Genomic DNA, 21,864 nt, shown 5'->3' on the forward strand with positions numbered 1-21,864 from the left:
CGGGGTTAAATTCCAGGCTGTATCACAACCGGATGTGATTGAGAGTCCCATAGGGCAGCGTACAATTGGCGCAACGTCGTTAGGGTTTGGCCGGGGTATGCCTTCATTGTAAATAAGAATTTGTTCTTAACTAACCTCCTAGTTACATTCTTTTAAAAATACATACCTCAGTCTGAGACTGCCATCTTTGAAGTTGGTTGTGGTGATGTCAAAATGAGGGGTGTTGTATAAGACAAAGTAATCAGCGATTGGATCATCTCTAACGAATCAGAGTATCAAAGCCAATGACACATTTTCAAAACGTTGCATTACCCACGCGTGTGCTGGCTCTGGCTCAATCCATCGGTTTCTAGGACCAATCAGATGGTCTAGAACGTATTTCCATTCTAGAAATCGTATGGGAGGTACTCAGATCGAGATTCATTGCGGAGAAGAAACTAACATCCATGGGTGTTTGACTGGAGAAAGGAGTTTTTGTAGCCAGGCAAGTCAAAAGCTGCACTGAAGTCTAACGAAACAGCTCCTGAAATCTTATTATCAGTTTAGTAGTTTGCCAGACAAACTGTCAGCAACTCTAAAATAACGGTCTGTATCATGACTGTAACCTTATTTATTCATATTATTAAATTTAGTAACTGACCTTTTCTGATTTACTATGACACCTGTTGTTCATCATTCATGGCATTTGTATTTAAACCTCGTGATGCAGGTGCCAAATTAAGAGGCACATTTATCTTGAGTGCCTTGTAATGTTGTGTGTGCTTTGGAATTTAGGGGCATGTGTCAATGGAAAGTAAATAATGATAAGGTTGAAATTATTAGATAAACCTACTTAACTGTGTTTTCCTTTTCACTTACAACTACACCGTTCGGGTTCTTGTAGTCACAGTATGAATCCACTGTTACTTTTTGTCAGTCCTGCAAAGTTTCAGGTTAATCAACTTGAAGCTAGAATTATTTATTTTTGTATTCTTGTTATTTATAATTGTATATAACTTTTTTTTAGACTTGATAAAAGAATAAAGTATACTTTTCAAAAACGTTTTTAAAGCAAATGTGCTGCATTTGTTCCAATTGAATATTTCCAAAAAGGACGGTGCAGTGTAGGTTACATGGATTAAGGCTGTCTTGGTTTGTGTCATGTCTAGAAGTGAACATTATCGACTGATGCACATGTTTCTTCTTCTTTTCCACTAGAATTGACTTTGCTGATAGCTATTTTATTGAGGACAAATGTACTTATTATGACTGAGATGTGGTTTTCCACCTGGCTATCTTCAGATGAATTCAATAACTAAGTCGCTGTTTTTCTGCTAAATTACTTAAATGTCATGTTAAAATTCCATATGGCCTTTGGTATAACCAGTAGATGCATGTGATGAAATAACCTGCTTTTTTTTTTAAAAAGCATAAAATATTGTTTGTTATAGCTTGGCAAAGATTATTGTGACTAGATGACAACATAAGGCTGCTTGTTTCCAAGTCTACTTCAATATTAGTTTCCTTGCAATGATACTTGGAGTATTTGTGATACTATCACAGTTTATGAAGAATTCTGTCTGAGGCATGGGGTTTATGTTCATGTTTCTGCATGCTTTCCTTTGACTTGACTCGCCGTCCTATTCTAACTTCTCCCTGTTCTCTCTCTTTCTGTTCTGTCCCCTTTGCCTGTGTAGATCCTTTCACTTATACAGAAGCTGTCGAAGACTCCATTCCAAACTTTAACCCTTTCCTTATACATCCTGTTGTCGATGCGGTTCATCTGCCTGTTGTGTCTTCCGATGGTGTTAGTTCTAGGACACCCACTCATGAAATGTTTGGTGGTAAACAACATTTACAATTTTTTTGTGTTAAGTTTTCTTTGTCTGTTATGGTGTTGTCAGAAATGTCTCCCATTGTCATATTCAGCCTGCATGCACCATTCCATAGACATAAAAACCAGTAGATGGGGATGGCTCTGACATCAGCCATGTATTCCTATGGAAAACTCCCGATGGTGCATGAAGCCGGAAACTATTTACATTTGAAGCGCGCCATATTACTGAATGGCACCAAAAAATCGCTAAGATCATGGTGAAAGTGCCTGTAACTAGCAAAGGATCATGGTCGATGTAGTCGTTTTCATCCTGCCTGAGCGGGATAACCTTAATGTCTATGGCATGAGGGCGCGAGCCTCCTCATAGCCTGCCGGCCCGTGATTGGTCTGTTTCGGCATGTGGTCCTGTGTGACAACAAATGTAGTGATCAGAATGGATCACTATTTAATTAAATATCTCCATTTATAGCGAACTTCAAAATAATTCACTGTAGGGATCGAACTTAATCATAATAAACTAATTCTATAGCCCAATACGTCTGTAAATTTTGGGGCCTTTCAAGTGCAGACCAGGGCTTTTGGCACTGCTAGTTTGAAGTCACCAGCAGAACTCGTGAATTAATGCTCCAGACCGGACACTGGGGACTTTGCACCATTACGCGTCTTTCTCCTAGCCTTTACAACACAGGTGCACCTCAAAAGTGATACTAAAGCGGCAATCAGCAATTGAAACAATAACGCGAAAGCTTCATCCCCGCCCCTGTTTTGGTAAAAAGCTGAGGGATGTGGCTGGAGAAATTAAACCACTCTCAAATTAATAGACATAGCTATGGATGCAAGGACTGACCTTCCATGATATCAACATTATTGTTTTAACCATGTTTTGAGGCTATATAGTGTTTGTTTACATTTACGTTGTTTACAAACATTGGAGTAAATAAAACAAGCTTATTTTGTGTTCTGATGCGGTATGAAATTGAACTAAGCTCATGAGGTATTTCTAAGGTATATTCTTCAAGGCTCAGTGGGTATATATCATGAATGAAGGGCAACAATGGATGTAGCACTGCAGATTGCCCCTTGAGTTGATGCAGAGTCAAAAGTGCTTGCTTCATAACTCCAGTATTCTGAAGGGGAATATAGAATTCAACAGTGAATGTCTGGGGCTGTTCACATTGTGTGTGGGTGCTTACAATTTGTGTTTACATACGGTATATGATGTGGTATTTAGATGTACTGATGCTACTAAAGGTTTTTCAGGAATCGGGTGCTTATCTTGGTCGTTGTAGATCCTTGGTATTAAAAAAAAACAAGGAAAGGTGATAGCATCTCCCATTAATGACCACAGCTACAAGGTTTTAAGTTTATGGTGCTTTTTTTTTAAGCTGACGCATTTCAGCCGTGTGGTCCTTGTCAAAGCTTGCTAGCACCGTTAACTAAACCTTGCTGTTACTGTATATTTGTTTTGGTTTGACTGTGTGCCGTGGCATGCCGCTGACTGATTAGGTTATTTATAGCATGGGCCTTAAAATATTTACATTTGCCTCGTTTCCTTACCTGTGTGTGTTCATAGCATGTCACTTTACTATGTTTCCTTACCTTTACCTATGTGTGTTCATAGCATGTCACTTTACTATGTTTCCTTACCTTATGTGTGTTCATAGCATGTCACTTTACTATGTTTCCTTACCTTATGTGTGTTCATAGCATGTCACTTTACTATGTTTCCTTACCTTTACCTGTGTGTGTTCATAGCATGTCACTTTACTATGTTTCCTTACCTTTACCTGTGTATGTTCCTAGCATGTCACTTTACTATGTTTCCTTACCTTTACCTGTGTGTGTTCATAGCATGTCACTTTACTATGTTTCCTTACCTTTACCTGTGTATGTTCCTAGCATGTCACTTTACTATGTTTCCTTACCTTTACCTGTGTGTGTTCATAGCATGTCACTTTACTATGTTTCCTTACCTTATGTGTGTTCATAGCATGTCACTTTACTATGTTTCCTTACCTTTACCTGTGTGTGTTTTTCCTTACCTTTACCTGTGTGTGTTCATAGCATGTCACTTTACTATGTTTCCTTACCTTATGTGTTTTCATAGCATGTAACGTTACTATGTTTCCTTACCTTTACCTATGTGTGTTCATAGCATGTCACTTTACAACTTCTCTCTTTTTTTGTTTTTGCATTTTTTTAAGTGTAAAAAAAAACAATCCACATTGTTGATTTGAATTTTCATTTTATTTTTGATTCTCCAGATCATTACAATCCCTTTATTGTTTCGAGCTCTTCCATTGCATCTGATCATGAGCACACAGTGCGGATAGAGCAGTTTATCTCAGGTACTATGACTGGGAACCTGACTGACCTGTTTTCTAAACTCCTGGAAGCATAGGACCCTGAACTTATGCCGGGTTCATGTTTGCTCTAGTCTAGTTGCTTCCCTGATTGCTGTTTGCCTTTAGTGCTAACATTTTAGTATTTTGCGTTTGTTTGAGGTGGCTTTTAATTCTTTTTTTAGTTCTCTTCCTTTTTCTCAAACTGCTGAGCTAGATATATATTAATTGACTTGATCTTCTTGCTTACTTTTCTGGAGCTATACTACTTTTCATTTGATGTGTTTTTCGTTATTTCTAATCTTGTTTCTAAACCCCCATCTCTTTGCCTTTCTCCCCTCCTGCTTGCCTCTGGTTGTGTCAGACTCTTTCTGTGGGCCAGCATCATACCCTACCACTCCTCTCTTCCAGTCTGAGCCCTCTGCTGTAGCTGGTCTATTTGGAGGTAGGTACCTGGGGCTTGCCATTCCTACTGCCCCCTGTCTACACTCTGGCCTGAAAAAACCCAACTTGGGTGTACAGAATATATTTAAATGATCAAGAAGAGTGTCCACAAAGTTGACGGCACGATCATACTTAAGTTAACAAGCGAAATAAAGACTTCCGTTTTGCATCAGAAAGCTTTATAGCTCGATTAATGCCTCAGCTAATATCAGCCTCAACACTCTTGCTTCCTCTTAACCAGGATTCTCAGTGTCTTCCACCACGCAACCCCAGACCGCCAGAGGCCTTAACGTCAACTTTGACTCTGTGTTTGGCAATAACTCAGCCTCCGCCAACAATGTTGACTCTGCTGGTAAGGATCATACATTCCTCGACCTCTCCCAATTCCCCATCCCTCTCTTCACATGCACAAGCTCCACATAGAAGTTACTCTTCAGCACAGATCTAGGATCAGCAATTAGATCACATCCACACTGCTGCCCACTGGGCCCAACTCACCTCGTGACTGGGGGCATCTCACCTCATGGGCCATCGCTGGGCTTGGATGTTTTGGAAAGGAATTCAAAATACTTGCAGTGAGTGCTTGATCAATGATTGAGAAAATGTACCCCCATGAGATATGGTCATGAATGATTTGCTTTGAAATGTTCCAAAAGTAGCATTCATGTTTATTTTTGTTGTTGTTATTTTGCATGGGAAAGCGCAGCCTTCCCTCAGGGATTCACATGCACTTTTCAATTACCTGTCTGTCATTCGACACATGGCGGGTTTCATAACTGGCACGGTCTGCTCCGGTGCCTCCGAGCTCCTTTAGCCATAAATTCTTGAACTCTTTCACTGCCACGGCCGGGGCCTGGAACATGACAGTTTGTCATGAACAGAACCCAAAGACTCAGGGTAGTGCTGTCCTCATCTTCTCACTGCAATGTAACACTTCTCCATCATATTGTCTAATCTTGCATGAAATGGAAGAGCTTAGGAAATGAGTATTGGCACCATTTCAACTTCTCTCGACATAGCATTCTGCCCCTGAGTAGTTATGCCTACAAAGTCATAAGTACATCACAGAAAGGTGCATTTGGCAGCAAAGAGCCTTTAGGTGCTCAATAAAGCGTATAGTGAAGAGCGGAGAATGTACACATACACTACCGGTGAAAAGTTTTAGAACACCTACTCATTCAACGTTTTTTCTTTATTTGTACTATTTTCTACATTGTAGAATAATAGTGAAGACATCAAAACTATGAAATACAACATATGGAATCATGTAGTAACCAAAAGTGTTAAATAAATCAAAATGTATCTTTATATTTGAGATTCTTCAAATAGCCACCCTGCCTTGATGACAGCTTTGCAAACGCTTGGCATTCTCTCAACCAGATTCACCTGGAATGTTTTTCCAACAGTCTTGAAGGAGTTCCCACATGCTGAGCACTGATTGGCTCAAACGCATTATGAAGGAAAGAAATTCCACAACTTAACTTTTAACAAAGCACACCTGTTAATTGAAATGCATTCCAGGTGACTACCTAATGAAGCTGGTTGAGAGAATGCCAAGAATTTGCAAAGCTGTCATCAAGGCAAAGGGTGGCTATTTGAAGAATCTCAAATCTAAAATACATTTTGATTTGTTGAACACTTTTTTTTGTTTACTACATGATTCCACATGTGTTATTTCATAGTTTTGATGTCTTCACTATTATTCTACAATGTAGACAATAGTAAAAATAAAGAAACTTTGAATGAGTAGGTGTTCTAAAACTTTTGACCGGTGGTGTACATGTATCTAATGTGTGGGTTTTGGGGTGCTTCACTCACAATCTCACCATTGTTTTGTTTCTCTCCCTTGTCCATTGGGTGAACACACACTTTGGGCCTTGGCTGTATTATGGCACATGACTGGGTGAGTTGACTACACACTCCTCAGTCCTGGACTGCGCCAGCAAACTTATTGTCATTTTCACGTGCGACATCTGCTTCCCACCGCTCACGTTAATCACATCCTCTTTCCTGTCTCGTCTGTGGCGTTCTGTCTTTTACCCCCTCCCTCCCACCCTCCTTCCTTTTTTTATTAATAATGTTTTAGGTGGCGTCCTCAAACCCACAGTGGCCTCCTCGCCCAGCCAGGGGCTAATCCCAAACGGGCAGCAGCTTGGGAAGCTGGTGTCGGATGACCTGGACTCATCCTTGGCCAACCTTGTGGGCAGTATGTATCATCAACGTGCTCCTTAGGTCTTACTCCCACCATACTGTAATGATCACATTTTATTTGTCACATGTGCCAAATACAACAGGTGTAGTAGACCTTACAGTGAAATACTTAAAAAAAAAAAAAATGAAATAAAGTAACAAATAATTAAAGAGCAGCAGTAAAATTCAATAGTGAGGCTATATACGGGGGTAACAGTACAGAGTCAATGTGCGAGGGCACCGGTCAGTTGAGGTAATTGAGGTAATATATACATGTGGGTAGAGTTATTAAAGTGACTTATGCTTAGATAATAACAGAGAGTAGCAGCAGCGTAAAAGGGGGGGGAATGCAAATAGTCTGGGTAGCCATTTGATTAGATGTTCAGGAATCTTATGGCTTGGGGGTAAAAGCTGTTTAGAAGCCTCTTGCACCTAGACTTGGCTCTCCGGTACCACTTTCCGTGCAGTAGCAGAGAGAACAGTCTATGACTAGGGTGGCTGGAGTCATTGACAATTTTTTGGGCCTTCCTCTGACACCGCCTGGTGTAGAGGTCCTGGATGGTAGGAAGCTTGGCTCCAGTGATGTACTGGGCCGTACCCACTACCCTCTGTAGTGCTTTGCGGTCAGAGGCCAAGCAATTGCCATACCAGGCAGTGATGCAACCGGTCAGGATGCTCTCGATGGTACAGCTGTAGAACCTTTTGAGGATCTGAAGACCCTTGCCAAATATTTTCAGTCTCCTGAGGGGTAATAGGTTTTGTTGTGCCCTCTTCACGACTGTCTTGGTGTGCTAGAAATAATGGTCCGCTGCATATGTGCTATTGATACTTAACATTTTAGCAGACCATCTGCCAGATGAAGTGTCACATGCCATCTCTTTTGGTGTATTTTAATGAGATATGGTCGAGTCAACGTGCGCTCAACTAACAATGTATTCTCTCTCCTTTTTAGATTTGGGAATTGGCAATGGTGTGGCAAAAAAGTAAGAATGCAATGATACGGAACTGGAATGACTAATTATCATTTTTTACCATACTGACATATTGCAGTTGAATGAAAATAATTAGCATTTCCATTTCCTATGTAGTGATATTCATTGGAGTCAGCCTGGTGAGAAGAAGTTGACAGGTGGATACAATTGGCAACCAAAGAGTGCTCCCTCTACCACATGGAACCCTGCCACCATGGTAAGTTTGTTTGGAATAAGTCTTTCTTTACTATAGTATCCAAAGTTCTGATCACAAAATTGTAATGCATTGATCAATATTAATCGTACTGCTACTTGTGTGTATGTACTGACATGTATGTGTAACTGATAGATAGATGCTCACTACATCTTTTTAAATATAGTGCATTCGAAAGTATTCAGACCCCTTGACTTTTTCCACATTTTATTACACTACAGCCTTATTCTAAAATGTATTAAATTAATATTTTTCCTCATCAATCTACACACAATACCCCATAATGACAAAGCGAAGACATGAGGTCGAAGGAATTGTCCGTAGAGCTCCGAGACAGGATTGTGTCGAGGCACAGATCTGGGGAAGGGTACCAAAACATTTCTGCAGCTTTAAAGGTCCCCAAGAATACTGTGGCCTCCATTCTTAAATGGAAGAAGTTTGGAACCACCAAGACTCTTCCTAGAGCTGGCTGCCCGGCCAAACTGAGCAATCGGGGGAGTAGGGCCTTGATCAGGGAAGTGACAAAGACCCCAATGGGCACTCAGACAGAGCTCCAGAGTTCCTCTGTGAAGATGGGAGAAACTTCCAGAAGGACAACCATCTCTGCAGCACTCCACCAATAAGGCCTTATGGTAGAGTGGCCAGGCGGAAGCCACTCTTCGGTAAAAGGCACTCTCAGACCATGAGCAACAAGCTTCTCTGGTCTGATGAAACCAAGATTGAACTCTTTGGCCTGAATTTCGAAGCGTCATGTCTGGAGGAAACATGGCACCATCCCTACAGTGAAGCATGGTGGTGGTAGCATCATGCTTTGGGGGTGTTTTTCAACGGCAGGGACTGGGAGACTTGTCAGTATCGAGGGAAAGATGAATTGAACAAAGTACAGAGAGATCCTTGATGAAAACCTGCTCCAAATTTGCTAAAAATTCTAAACCTGTTTTTGCTTTGTCATATTGTGTGTAGATTGAGGGGGGGAATAGTTTAATCCATTTTAGAATACGGCTGTAATGTAACAATGTGGGAAAAGTCGAGGTGTCTGAATACTTTCAGAATGCACTGTATATGTAAATTGTACAGTATTTTGTCTGTCTTTTTCCTTTTGTGTCAGACCCCAGTAAGACAAGCTGTCACCATTAGTGTCAGCTAATGGATTCTATAAAATAATATGATTTATGAAAAGAAATGTGCTTTTTCCTCATCTGCTTTGGGAATTGTTTATCCAATACAAACACTGCTTGGTTTAAGTTCCTGATGCATACAGATCATATGGACAGAAAGCACCAATGGTGTGTGGTTTTGCTCTGTGTTCACTAAACATTGTTGTTACAATATTTTCTAATCTGTTTCTCAAATGTCTTTTGCATTGTATAAATGTTCTCCTGGGGAAAAAATACAGAACGGCATGCATTTCCCACAATACGTAAGTCTCAATGGTTGCATGCCTGGTATTAACCCCACACATTCACCCAGCCACGTGTTCTCTCTGACCGGTGTGGTCTGCACCATGGGTTTCTTCTGACCTGTTGACCTCAATCTAACACAGAACCCACAGCATGACCTGTCCTGTCCTGACTTTCCTCTCCTCCTTATTGCAGCCCTTTGTTCTCCAGAGGCTGGTTTATACTAGGTCTGACAACATGTCTGTAGACCATTAGTATGGTACAAGTGTCCATGGACAGTCGTTAGACCTACTGTAGGAAAAAAACATCCTTTGTCGTATTTTGTTATTGAACTTCTGGTCACACCTTGCTCAGTGCCTGCGTCACGAGGGTCACATACTGCCTGTATAATAATTACATGACTGTTGTGACATCATGACAGTTATAACATGACATGTGAGCCGTGAGAAAATATTTGGAATATATCTGAATTTCTACAATAAGAACAAATGTTTTGCCACTGTGTGCCCTTCTCGTATGTGTTGAGGGCAATGGTGTTAACCACTAGACCACCCCAACTCAGTTAGTTATTAAACTCAGTTTCTGTAAGCTGATCTCACCTGTTTCTCGACACTTTCAAACATCATTATTAAGACTTGGTCATCTAAGCTTAATGACTCAAGTGAAGGGTTTCACAAAAAAAGTATGTTTTGTGAGTGGGTAACATTCAACAAAAAAAACAAAAAAAACAATGTTTCAGCTATTATCAAGTGAACACTTATGGAAATATACTGAAAGACCATGGTATATTTGTCTATTGATACGGACGAGTCTGATTTGAAAAGAGAAACTGGGGTATGATCTTAGGTAACTGCATGGTTGATAACTCACACTTTTTTTTTCTTTTTTTTTAAAAATTATACACATTTTCACCAGTTATTACTTTGCCGTAAGGCTTTTCCTCATTCTCCCCTCGTGGTTGTTTCTTCTGAACAGGGTGCAAAACAGCATGTTGACTGGAAGCCTATCTACCACAGTGTCAAAGCTGTCTAGCGAGACATACCCTATCCCAATTTGGTTATCACCCCCTGATTTGTATAAAGTTCTACCTTGCTCAACTCGGATAACATCACCAACAGTCAACATGTTTTGCACATCACCTCCTTTCATTGAAAATGACTGCTTTCCATTTGGTCTTTCTAAATAGTATCTGGTGATCCTCCCATATTTTCCTATTCAAGCAAATTTCTGCAATGACCGAAATATTGACTGCTGAGTATGCTTTTATGCAAAGCATTTGTGATCAATGTGAGAAGTTGAAAAAGGACTTTTGGATGTTTGAAACAAGTGCCGACTGTAATGACCCCAACATTTATTCTTTGTACATCCTCTGTTAATTCTGATCCTTTTCAATGGCTTGATTGCTGATGAAATATTTCCTTCACGAGTGTGCCCTTTTCATGCAACTGAATGGCCTGTGATGTTGAAACAAATCAGGGTTTGTTACTTACTACTGTGGGGGCTGTGTGATAGTCTATCAGTTCCTCTATACAAGCCCCCCTCTGTCTTTTTCAGCAGAGCAGCTCTGCACCTGCAAGTAACAGCTTCTTGCTTCAGGGCTCTCTCGCTCTCTCTGTGCTTAAGATTCCCACACAGCTCTTCTGGTTAGCCCTAACATACACTGTAAGGGTAAACTAGGGGAAATAGGGACAGGCATGCAACAAATGGTTCCCAGATGTTCCATTAGTCTTGCCAAAGTGGAAGCAGGCAGGCAATGAGTATAAAGTGTTGCATGTGAATTGGACAATTGTAGCTTGTCAGAGAGATGAACAAAGACAACATTGTTCAGGTGGGTTGTTTCTGGAGAGGACCAAATTTACTAAGTTTGCACCTGTTATTTTGTAAAAGTGATTCATTAACTAAACATGAATATTAAACTGTCTTTATTTACACTAAGTTACAGTGCCTGTAGAAAGTTGACACTCCGCCTGGATTTCTTCACATTTTGTGTTACAAAGTGGGATTAAAATTGATGTAATTACCATGTTTTTGTCCACGATCTACACAACATACACAACTCTAATATAAAAAGGTGAATGAAAAATAAAATACTAATATACCTTAATTAGATAGGTGTTAGAAACACCTTTTGCAGTGATTACAGCTGTAAGTCGCCTAGGGTGAGTCTCATAAGAGCTTTGACAATTATTCTTTTCAAAGATTTTTCAAGCACTGTCAAGTTGTTTGGGATCATGGATAGACAGCAATTTTCAAGTCTTGACATAGATTTTCAAGCAGGAACATTCACTGTCTTGGTAAGCAGCTCCAGTGTAAATTTGGCTTTGTGTTGTAGGTTACTGTCCTGCGGAAAGGTGAAATCCTCTCCCTGTGATGCAGCCACCACCATGCTTGAAAATAAGGAGGCAGTTATTCTGATGTTGTGTTGGATTTGTCCCAAACATAAGGCTTTGCATTTAGGCCAAAAATGTTATTCCTTTGCTGTGTTTTTTTTCAGCATTACTTTGGTGCCTTGTTGCATATTTTGGAATATTTGTATTCTGTATATTTATATATTTTCACTCTGTCATTTAGGTCATTATTGTGGAGTCACTACAATGTTGTTGATCCAGCTTTAGTTTTCTCCCATCACAGCCATTGAACTCTGTAGCTGTTTTAAAATCACCATTGGCCTCAGGGTGACATCCTTGAGCAGTTTCATTCCTGTCCTGCAGCTCAGTTCAGAAGGACAACTGTATCTTTGTGACTGGGTGGTTTAATACATAATCCACAGCATAATTATGAACTTGACCATGCTTAAAGATATATTCAATGTCTGATTTGTTATTGTTACTCATCTACCAACCATTGCCCTTTATGCTTTCAAAAAGGTTTTTGTAATTTATGCTTTCCCTGGTTTTTGTAATTTAATCTGTGCTTGAAATTCAATACTTGACTGAGGGACCATGCATGTGCGCACACAGTGGCAAGAAAAAGTATGTGAACCCTTTGGAATTACCTGGATTTCTGCATAAATTTGTCTGAAAATTTGATCTGATCTTCATATAAGTCACAACAATAGACAAACATAGTGTGCTTAAACTAATAACACACAAATTATTGTATTTTTCTTGTCCTAATACATAATTTAAACATTCAGTGTAGGTTGGGAAAAGTATGTGAACCCCTAGGCTAATGACTTCTCCAAAGCTAATTGGAGTCAGGAGTCAGCTAACCTGGAGTCCAAATCAATGTGACGAGATTGGAAATGTTGGTTAGAGCTGCCTTGCCCTATTAAAAAACACTCACAAAATTTGAGGTTGCTATTCACAAGATGCTTTGTCTGATGTGAACCGTGCCTCAAACAAAAGAGATCTCAGAAGACCTAAGATTAAGAATTGTTGACATGCATAAAGCTGGAAAAGGTTACAAAATATCTCTAAAAGCCTTGATGTTCATCAGTCCACTGTAAGACAAATTGTCTCTAAATGGAGAAAGTTCAACACTGTTGCTACTCTCACTAGGAGTGGCCATCCTGCAAAGATGACTGCAAGAGCACAGCGCAGAATGCTCAATGAGGTTAAGAAGAATCCTAGAGTGACAGCTAAAGACTTAAAGAAATCTCTGCAACATGCTAACATCTCTTTTAACAAGTCTACGATACGTAAAACACTAAACAAGAATGGTGTTCATGGGAAGACACCATGGAAGAAGCCACTGCTGTCCAAAAAGACATTGCTGCACGTCTGAAGTTTGCAAAGGTGCACCTGGATGTTCCACAGCACTACTAGCAAAATATTCTGTGGACAGATGAAACTACAGTTGAGTTGTTTGAAAGGAACACACAACACTATGTGGAGAGAAAAAGGCACAGTACACCAACATCAAAACCTCATCCCTACTGTAAAGTATGGTGGAGGGAGCATCATGGTTTGGGGCTGCTTTTCTGCCTCAGGGCCTGGACTGCTTGCTATCATCAACGGAAAAATGAATTCTCAAGATTATCAAGACATTTTGCAGGAGAATGTTAGGCGATTGAAGCTCAACAGAAGTTGGGTGATGCAACAGGACAACGACCCAAAACACTGAAGTAAATTAACAACAGAATGGCTTCAACACATGAAAATACGCCTTCTGGAGTGGCCCAGTCAGAGTCCTGACCTCAACCCGATTGAGATGCTGTGGCATGACCTCGAGAGCAGTTCACACCAGACATCCCAAGAATATTGTTGAACTGAAACAGTTTTGTAAAGAGGAATGGTCCAAACTTGTTCCTGACTGTTGTGCAGGTCTGATACGCAACTACAGAAAACGTTCTGTCTTAGTCATTCAAAAAGTCATGTCAACACCTGTTATTTCATACAGAGTGAGTCCATATAACTTAACATGTGATTCGTTAAGCAAAATTAGACTTTGGAACTAATTTAGGCTTGCGTAAACCAAGGCGATGAATTATTGTGCAACAACCATTTTAGTTAATACATTTTTATTAAGGGGGTCTAGACTTTATATAGGCACTGCCACTTAGGATACGCTTTTATCCAAAGAGACTTAGCATATAACTGACTGCATATAACATGACTAACTTTCTGTAAAAGTGTCCTGGTTCATTGAGTGATCATCTTTGCTTGTGTCATCTCAGGCACCATCTGTCATGGCCTTCCCTGCAACGACGCCGACGGGGATGATGGCATATGGAATGGTAAGTACTTTGGGGGTGGGGTTTATCTTTTCAATCTCATGAAGCCATGCCTCGGAACCCTTTTTATATATACAGTACCAGTCAAAAGTTTGGACACCTACTCATTCAAGGATTTTTATATTTTTAAATATTTTTTTACTATTGTCTGCATTGTAGAATAATAGTGACATCAACACTATGAAATATCACATGGAATCATGTAGTAACCAAAAAAGTGTTCAACAAATCAAAATGTATTTTATATTTGAGATTCTTCAAAGGAGCCACCCTTTGCCTTGATGACATCTTTACAAACCTTTGGCATTCTCTCAACCAGCTTCACCTGGAATGCTTTTCCAACAGTCTTGAAGGAGTTTCCACATATGCTGAGAACTTGTTGGCTGCTTTTCCTTCACTCTGCGGTCCAGCTCATCCCAAACCATCTCAATTGGGTTGAGGTCAGTTGATTGTGGAGGCCAGGTCATCCGATGCAGCACTCATCACTCTCCTTCTTGGTCAAATAAACCTTACACAGCCTGGAGGTGAAAAACAAACGACAGTCCCACTACGCCATTTCATATGGTTTGAGCTTATCGCTGCAGAATGCTGTGGTAGCCATACTGGTTAAGTGTGCCTTGAATTCTAAATAAATCAGATAGTGTCACCAGCAAAGCACCATCACACATCCTCATCCATGCTTCATGATAGGAACCACACATGCGGAGATCATCCGTTCACCTACTCTGCGTCTCACAAAGACACAGCGGTTGGAACCAAAAACCTCACATTTGGGCTCATTAGACCAAAGGACAGATTTCCACCGGTCTTCTGTCCATTGCTCGTGTTTCTTGGCCCAAGCAAGTCTCTTCTTCTTATTGATGTCTTTTTAGTAGTGGTTTCTTTGCAGCAATTCGACCATGAAGGCCTGATTTCACGCAGTCTCCCCTGAACAGTTGATGTCTCTTACTTGAGCTCTGAAGCATATATTTGGGCTGCAATTTCTGAGGTGCAGTTAACTCTAATGAACTTATCCTCTGCAGCAAAGGTAACTCTGGGTCTTCCTTTCCTGTGGCGGTCCTTATGAGAGCCAGTTTCATCATAGCGCCTGATGGTTTTTGAGACTGCACTTGAAGAAACTTTCAAAGTTCTTGAAATGTTCCCGGATTGACTGACCTTCATGTCTTAAAGTAATGATGGACTGTTGTTTCTCTTTGCTTATTTGAGTTGTTCTTGCCATAATATGGACTTGGTATTTTACCAAATAGGGCTATCTTCGGTATACATACCACCCCTAACTGATTGGCTCAAACGCATTAAGAAGGAAAGAAATTCCATAAAAAGGCACACCTGTTAATTGAAATGCATTCCAGGTGATTACCTCATGAAGTTGGTTAAGAGAATGCCAAGAGTGTGCAAAGCTGTCAAGGCAAAGGGTGGCTATTTGAAGAATCTGAAATCTGAAATATATTTTTATTTGTTTAACACTTTTTTTTGGTTACTACATGATTCCACATGTGTTATTTCATAGTTGATGTCTTCACTATTATTCTACAATGTAGAAAATAGTACAAATAAAGAAAAACCCTGGAATGAGTAGGTGTGTCAACTTTTGACTGGTACTGTATATCTAACATTATTATTTTTTACACGTTCTGAGAATGTTGCTCCATACTGTAGCAAACCTTTTTGGAGCTTTGTGAATACCACATTCAGTACATGAATTGATGTTGATTACATTTTTAAGCCTTCTGTTTGTCAGGAAGAAATTATCATTCCACTTTGAACCAATGACAATTGTTTGCTAGGTTGACTTCTGCAAAAAAAGAAATCCTTTAGCTCTGGTTCACTCCAGGGCCCGGGTTCATAAAGCGTATCATAGTACGATCAGTTTAGCCCTTTTAGATTAAAATGAATGGACCGAGGGGGCCTGAACCTGTATCAGCACTCCTACTTATAGACACTTTATGAATACAGGCCTTTCCAATGCAAAGGTGACCATTCCTGTGCTTTTAAAGAAGCTAAAAGGCCAAGTCCTTACAATAATTAAAATGTACTATTTCACCAGCATAATACTGCAGTAGCACAGATTTGGTTGACTTCAAGTGTAGGGCTGGCACAATTAACGTATTATCGTGTAACCGACGATTATGGATGAAGACCATGAAAATAAAATAACTGTCAAAACGTTTTTTAAATGTTTTATTATTATTGTGGAACAAACAACTGACTGAAGACTGGACGGCCAGGCAAAACTCCATGACCGTCAGAGCCCTACTCCAGTGATGTGTTGATGGTGAGAGAGCTGGTGCTCTTGTCAGCGGCGGTGATGTTGTGGGGGGTTAAAGAGCTGCTGAGAGCTACAGACCAAAGTGCCACTCACATTTACATTTAAGTCATTTAGCAGACGCTCTTATCCAGAGCGACTTACAAATTGGAAAGTTCATACATATTCATCCTGGTCCCCCCGTGGGAATTGAACCCTGGTCCCCCCGTGGGAATTGAACCCACAACCCTGGCGTTGCAAGCGCCATGCTCTACCAACTGAGCCACACGGGACTCCACTGTGTCTGTCACAATTGATGTATTGTAACAGGCCCACAATGTGGTTACTAAAGTCTGATTTGGATATACATTTGGCTGTTTACGTTGCAAAACATTTATAAGTTGTCCCTTTTTCGGGTTTAGAAGAAGTGACTGCTAAATGCTAACTCCCATTCGTATAAGCTGGTGGCATAGCTAGCACATAGAAATCGGTGATGGTAATCAGTCATTTTTAACTGTAATGCAGTTGATTGGTTAAGATCACATGAACATATATTGGGGTTGACATCCATACAAGCATTATACTTAGATTTTTACCTCAACATAGTGTAATAAATAATAACCTAACTAGGCAAATTTTGCTTGGGGGGCAATGAGGAGATTCGGGATCTTTCCCCCACCGTTTCCATTGCAGTTCCATTGTTTTGGTCGGGTTTGATTGACCTCTTTACCGCATGTATACCATAGAATAAATAGAACGGGCATCCCCATTCAAGGCAATTATAGAATAACGGCTGGACTGGCAGCCATAGGTGCAAATCAGGAAGTAAAACAGGAAGTGTACCCATCAATATGTGCTGTGATTTGTTGATTCAACTCAACTGACATTACAAAAAATATTCCATTGCATGAGCCACATCAGTTAACATCATTTGAATGAACATTCCTACATTACCATGGAAATAATTGCATTTCAATACCAGGCAGCCATTGTGAGTGTACCCATGATTTTACCAGTCAAATTGCCAGGGATAGAGGTTCCTAGGCCATTTTATTCATTCTATTTCTTTGGGGAATACCTTTTATGTTTTTAATCAGTGTTTGGCTTTTGAAGCATGTAACACTCGGACCAATTTGTGGCAGTGTATTGCACAGTATAGTGTAACTATGGTCTCGTTAATTTCTACATCCACAGACGAGCCAAAGGGTTCATGACGAATCAAATGGAAAAGTGACAGATGTCTTGTAACGATTGACAATGCCAAGCGCTACTCATACTCTCAATGCATCACAAGATGGGCTGATTCAGCTGTAGTGGTTAACTTTTACTGCCCAGTGCTTGTCTCATTAAGGAGCTACTGTATGTTTGAACTACAGTTAATTAGTCACGAGTCAAATCAGCCGAGGAACTTAAACAATGATTTTGTTCTGTTCAAATTCCACTGCGCTTGAGACTGAGACATCGTACAACTACATAACCCGTCATGTCTCACTGAAATAACACGAGCAGTTATGTCGGAATGATTGCCATTTCTTCAGCAGGATGTCGTTTTGATTTTCACAATTTAAATTTTGTTTGCTTGTTTGTCTTTCTTCAGCCTCCCCAGATGGGTTCCATGGCCATGATAAACCAACCCACCATGATGTACAGCCAACCGGTTGTGAGGCCGGCCAACCCCTTTGGCCCGGCCCCAGGAGCACAGGTACAGGTGCTCTCCATTCTACTCCCTTCCCCAGTAGCTTTCATCTGAACGGATGCCAAGGAGTAGGGTGAAGTTGCCCCCTAGACGCTGATCTTGGGTCAGTTTAGAATTTCCCACACTAATGGCTATGGTTAGGAATGGGTGAGGGGAAACTGAGCATAGATCTGTACATAGGGGAAATTTCACCCTGGAGCAGATCCCAACTCTTCTTGCTTTCTGAGGAGAGGTGCCTGGCTAAATTGTCCACGTCCTTGAACTAGTATCTATCAGAATGGGGTCAATTCCATTTAAATTCGGCAAGTTTATTTAAATTGAATTCCAAAATTGGATTTGATCTCTGCTATTTAAGTCTGATTCTGTGGCCAAATGAACTCCCACTGAGGTGGTCTGCCTGTTGTCTGTATGGAAAAATCTGTCTGCAGGAAGCATCGTCCAGTACCACAAGCCATTCTCCATAAAAGTGGTATTGGAATACACACATAGGTATTCCATATATCACTGTTAAATGATGTAATGTGGCATAAAGAATTATATTCCGGAGGGCAATTGGAATTCTGTGTTTTGGGACTTCTATTCAGAATGCGCTTCCACATTCACCCTCATGCCATTTCAGTGATGTTGTGAAAATGTATGCATGCACTCACTACTGTAAGTCTCTATGAATATGTACACCCTCATCCTGGTTTCATCTCTTCAGTAGGCTCTAAATCAGAATGGTAGCAACCTTAGGAGAATATATTTTGGGGAAGCAGGGTTTCTTTTCTGACACGATACTCTGATCTGTTGTCCTCATGTCAAGAGTTGTAAGGTTTTACCTCCACACTGAACGTGTTAGGCAGCTACACTCTGGACCTGACCTTGTTCTCTCCATTCTACTCCCTTCATATCTGTAGCTAGGTTTTCCCCTCCTCCCGTTTCTTTTTCCCTCTTTAGCTGTTCCTCCATTCCCCTGACCCTGTCATTCTCTCTGAACTAGTCCTCGGCAGCTTCTAGTCCCTCCAGTCAGAGTCCTCTCAGAGCGACAGGAAAGGACCCTTTTGCCCAGCTCTCTCTCAAGGATTTCTTGTAGAACATCTTTAGGTACATGTCCTGTGTGCGTCTTGGCGTGTGTGCTGCATGCTCATATCTGCAAACTTTTGCTCCGCTTGCCGTGTACACAGTGAGTTTGTTGATTTATTTGTGCTTCAACGACTAACACTGGCTCAGTCATTCCCTTTATAGTCACTCAACCACCTGTAAGATGCCTTGCATGTCTGCACGGAAGTCTGACCGAGACATTGGTCCATGTGACATTTTGACAGCGTAATAAAAGTAGTACTGTTATTAAACCATATCTATCACTTGATAAACCTTTGAGACATTTCTTTTAAAACACAGCCCCATTTGGTTTGCATCAAATATCAAATCGACATTTGCATAAATTATGTTGTGGAAGTTGACTGTTAAATGCCACCACGTATTTGAGTAATATCGTTTATTTATTTTTTTATTAAAAAAAAAACACAGTTAAGTCAAATGTAGACTGCTAAATATGTTGATTATTTTCTCCAGAGTGGACTGACTTCAGCCCTATATGTTTGTTTATCATGCTGCAATTTACATTTTTTGTTTGCATACATCACATTTGCATCAAATTAAATCTAAATGAGGCCGGAATTCAATAGATTGTTCTGCACTGCAATTTCAGGTTTTTTGGATTTGGCCAGCAGTATGTCCTGGATGGAGGGCATTTTGGATTAAAGAATCGTCAGTCCTTGTATGCCGGGGGACCGAATCAGTGTCAATGTCCTCCATTATGGACACTGCTGTGCAAATCAAACACATCTGAGAACACCTGTGTAAAGAAAAACACAATCAAAAAATGTTTTTCTTGTATTCTGGCCTATGTTTGTGAAAGAGTTGTTATCAAGGAAAGCAAGGAGTATGAAAGTTGTTTGGCATAATCATTTTCTAAAACAAATGCTTTGAATGATAACCCGTCTTAGTGACTGTATTCAGCATGGCCTTTCTTTCTCTTTGCAGATGCAGTTCATGTAACCTGAAAGGGAGGCTTTTGTCCTCTGAAGACAAACCAAGAAGCAGCTAAACTTTCACTTTCAAGTAAAAATCTGTTTTTACTCATCGTTGAGAATATCAGCCCAAATAAGAAAGGACTTGAAGGAATCAAGGGGAGGAAGCCATGTCCAAGACGTGTCAAGTATACGTAGGACAAGGATCCCATTTTGTAATTTGTCTTACGAGAAAAAGTGTGTGCTGCTGTTCTAACCTCTCTACAGGGATCACTCATCCCATTTGTCTTCTGTAAAAGATTAACATGGTTGTGGAAAGGGAGATAATTTGACTTTGCTGTTATGTATAAAAATAGTGGGTTATCACATACAGCTTGATGTTCTTGGGGTGAGGACGTGGGATGAGTGGAAGAATTGCTTGATCTGATCATCAATTGTGCATTATCTAACTTAACCATCACTGATTAGTAATGCTAACCTCTGTTTTATACCATGATTTCAATATTTTCTCTTTTAAAAAAGTTTTATTACATTTGCAGTAGACATTCCTTGTGTATTGTTAGTATTTATTTATGATTACCCTCGGAGGAAATGGGGGAGGAAAATAACAATAATAATAATGTCATTGAACTCTTCCTTGTGGGAGGATTTCAGGTTTATACATGGTTATGATTGATTGTATAATTGGAGTTTGAGTGTGACAGAGTAAAAAATAGTTAATATAAAGATGAAAAAATGTAACTGACTGTCAACAGACAGTTTAGCTCTAATCACTGAACCGGCATAATGTCAAGCACAGTTCTTTGTGGCTCAAAGTCACAACCCTCCATGTGTAAGGGGTGATATGGACATCAAACAAGGGTATTCATTCAATACAGTCAATTCTGTGAGCTAGGGTCTTTTTTGTTGTTGCGAGGGAACATTTTCACGCACTAGCAAAGCACTACATTTGTGATTCGGCGGCATTGCATTGAGATGGATCCGCATTTATGCTTTACGCTTGGCATGTCGTTTATTTTACATGGCTGCCTTTCCAACCTGAATGTGCAGAGTGTCCTTCAGGCTCGGGCCATCTTTACATAGACCAGCACTGGGATTGGAGGAAAGAGGGAGGTGATTTTCACAGGAGGCAGGGGGAAAAGCTGTGATTGTGTCACTGGAGGGTCAGCTCTCTGTGTAAGTAGTTGAACCCAGGTCTGCCACTATTGGACATCTTTTAAATACTTTGTTTGCTTTAGCCTGTCTGGAGTGCCAGATGGGCTGTGTTAGCAGTTTTGGGACGATTCAATTGGTCCATTAACCCAGACGAGCTCAATCAAGCACAGATAAAGTGTGAAATTAGTATTTGATACCATGTCTGGTAAGTGGGCAGAAGGGTCCAGTTAAGCAGGGAGAAATGGAACACTGTTGATCGGTGCTTTGTGTGTGTGTATATAGAAGAGAGCCTATCCCATGATGGAAAGGATATGTGCAGGATGGTCAGAACCTGAAGGTTATTCTATTCATCAAATATTTACTGCATTGTCCCTGCAGATTATATTTTTGTTTATATTAAATATATAAATAAATGTATGCAGACTTTTGGTTGATTTTCCAATAAAGTGCCGTTTCCAGTGTTTTTCTTTTATTCTTTGTTTTTTTTCCCACATAGTGTTTTGCCCCAGTATCTTGAGTTTGTGTGGGTGTATGTGAATGGATGATGGATAATAATGAATTGTAATCAACTGTATTACATACAGAAGTATTGAGTGGCCAAATGAGGTAGATGGGTTTTATATTTGGTGAAGAGGGAGACTAATAAATTGCTCTAATTCCCCACAGGTTATAACCAGGGCTGATTTAACCCTGTGAAGCAT

At 40.3% G+C, this 21,864-nt stretch overlaps 1 protein-coding gene across 11 annotated transcripts in view; it reads left to right on the forward strand.

Moving 5' to 3' along the window:
* Positions 1 to 21,626, forward strand: part of LOC120056952 (phosphatidylinositol-binding clathrin assembly protein-like) — a 59,556-nt gene extending 37,930 nt beyond the window's left edge. For 3 of the 11 annotated variants that reach the window (XM_039005252.1, XM_039005251.1, XM_039005260.1), the window contains 11 exons: positions 4,081 to 4,164; positions 4,523 to 4,603; positions 4,844 to 4,954; positions 6,710 to 6,808; positions 7,745 to 7,775; positions 7,881 to 7,980; positions 9,374 to 9,397; positions 13,996 to 14,055; positions 17,895 to 17,999; positions 18,976 to 19,079; positions 20,022 to 21,626. In XM_039005252.1, the coding sequence (XP_038861180.1) occupies positions 4,081 to 4,164; positions 4,523 to 4,603; positions 4,844 to 4,954; positions 6,710 to 6,808; positions 7,745 to 7,775; positions 7,881 to 7,980; positions 9,374 to 9,397; positions 13,996 to 14,055; positions 17,895 to 17,999; positions 18,976 to 19,068 (788 nt within the window). In that variant the 3' untranslated portion in view covers positions 19,069 to 19,079; positions 20,022 to 21,626. The remainder of the gene's footprint in view (positions 1 to 4,080; positions 4,165 to 4,522; positions 4,604 to 4,843; positions 4,955 to 6,709; positions 6,809 to 7,744; positions 7,776 to 7,880; positions 7,981 to 9,373; positions 9,398 to 13,995; positions 14,056 to 17,894; positions 18,000 to 18,975; positions 19,080 to 20,021) is intronic. The other 8 variants (XM_039005261.1, XM_039005256.1, XM_039005253.1 and 5 more) reach the window with 7 other exon arrangements.
* Positions 21,627 to 21,864: the final 238 nt, after the last annotated feature.

This window comes from Salvelinus namaycush, chromosome 12 (assembly GCF_016432855.1).
Source record: "Salvelinus namaycush isolate Seneca chromosome 12, SaNama_1.0, whole genome shotgun sequence".
Lineage (NCBI taxonomy): Eukaryota > Metazoa > Chordata > Actinopteri > Salmoniformes > Salmonidae > Salvelinus > Salvelinus namaycush.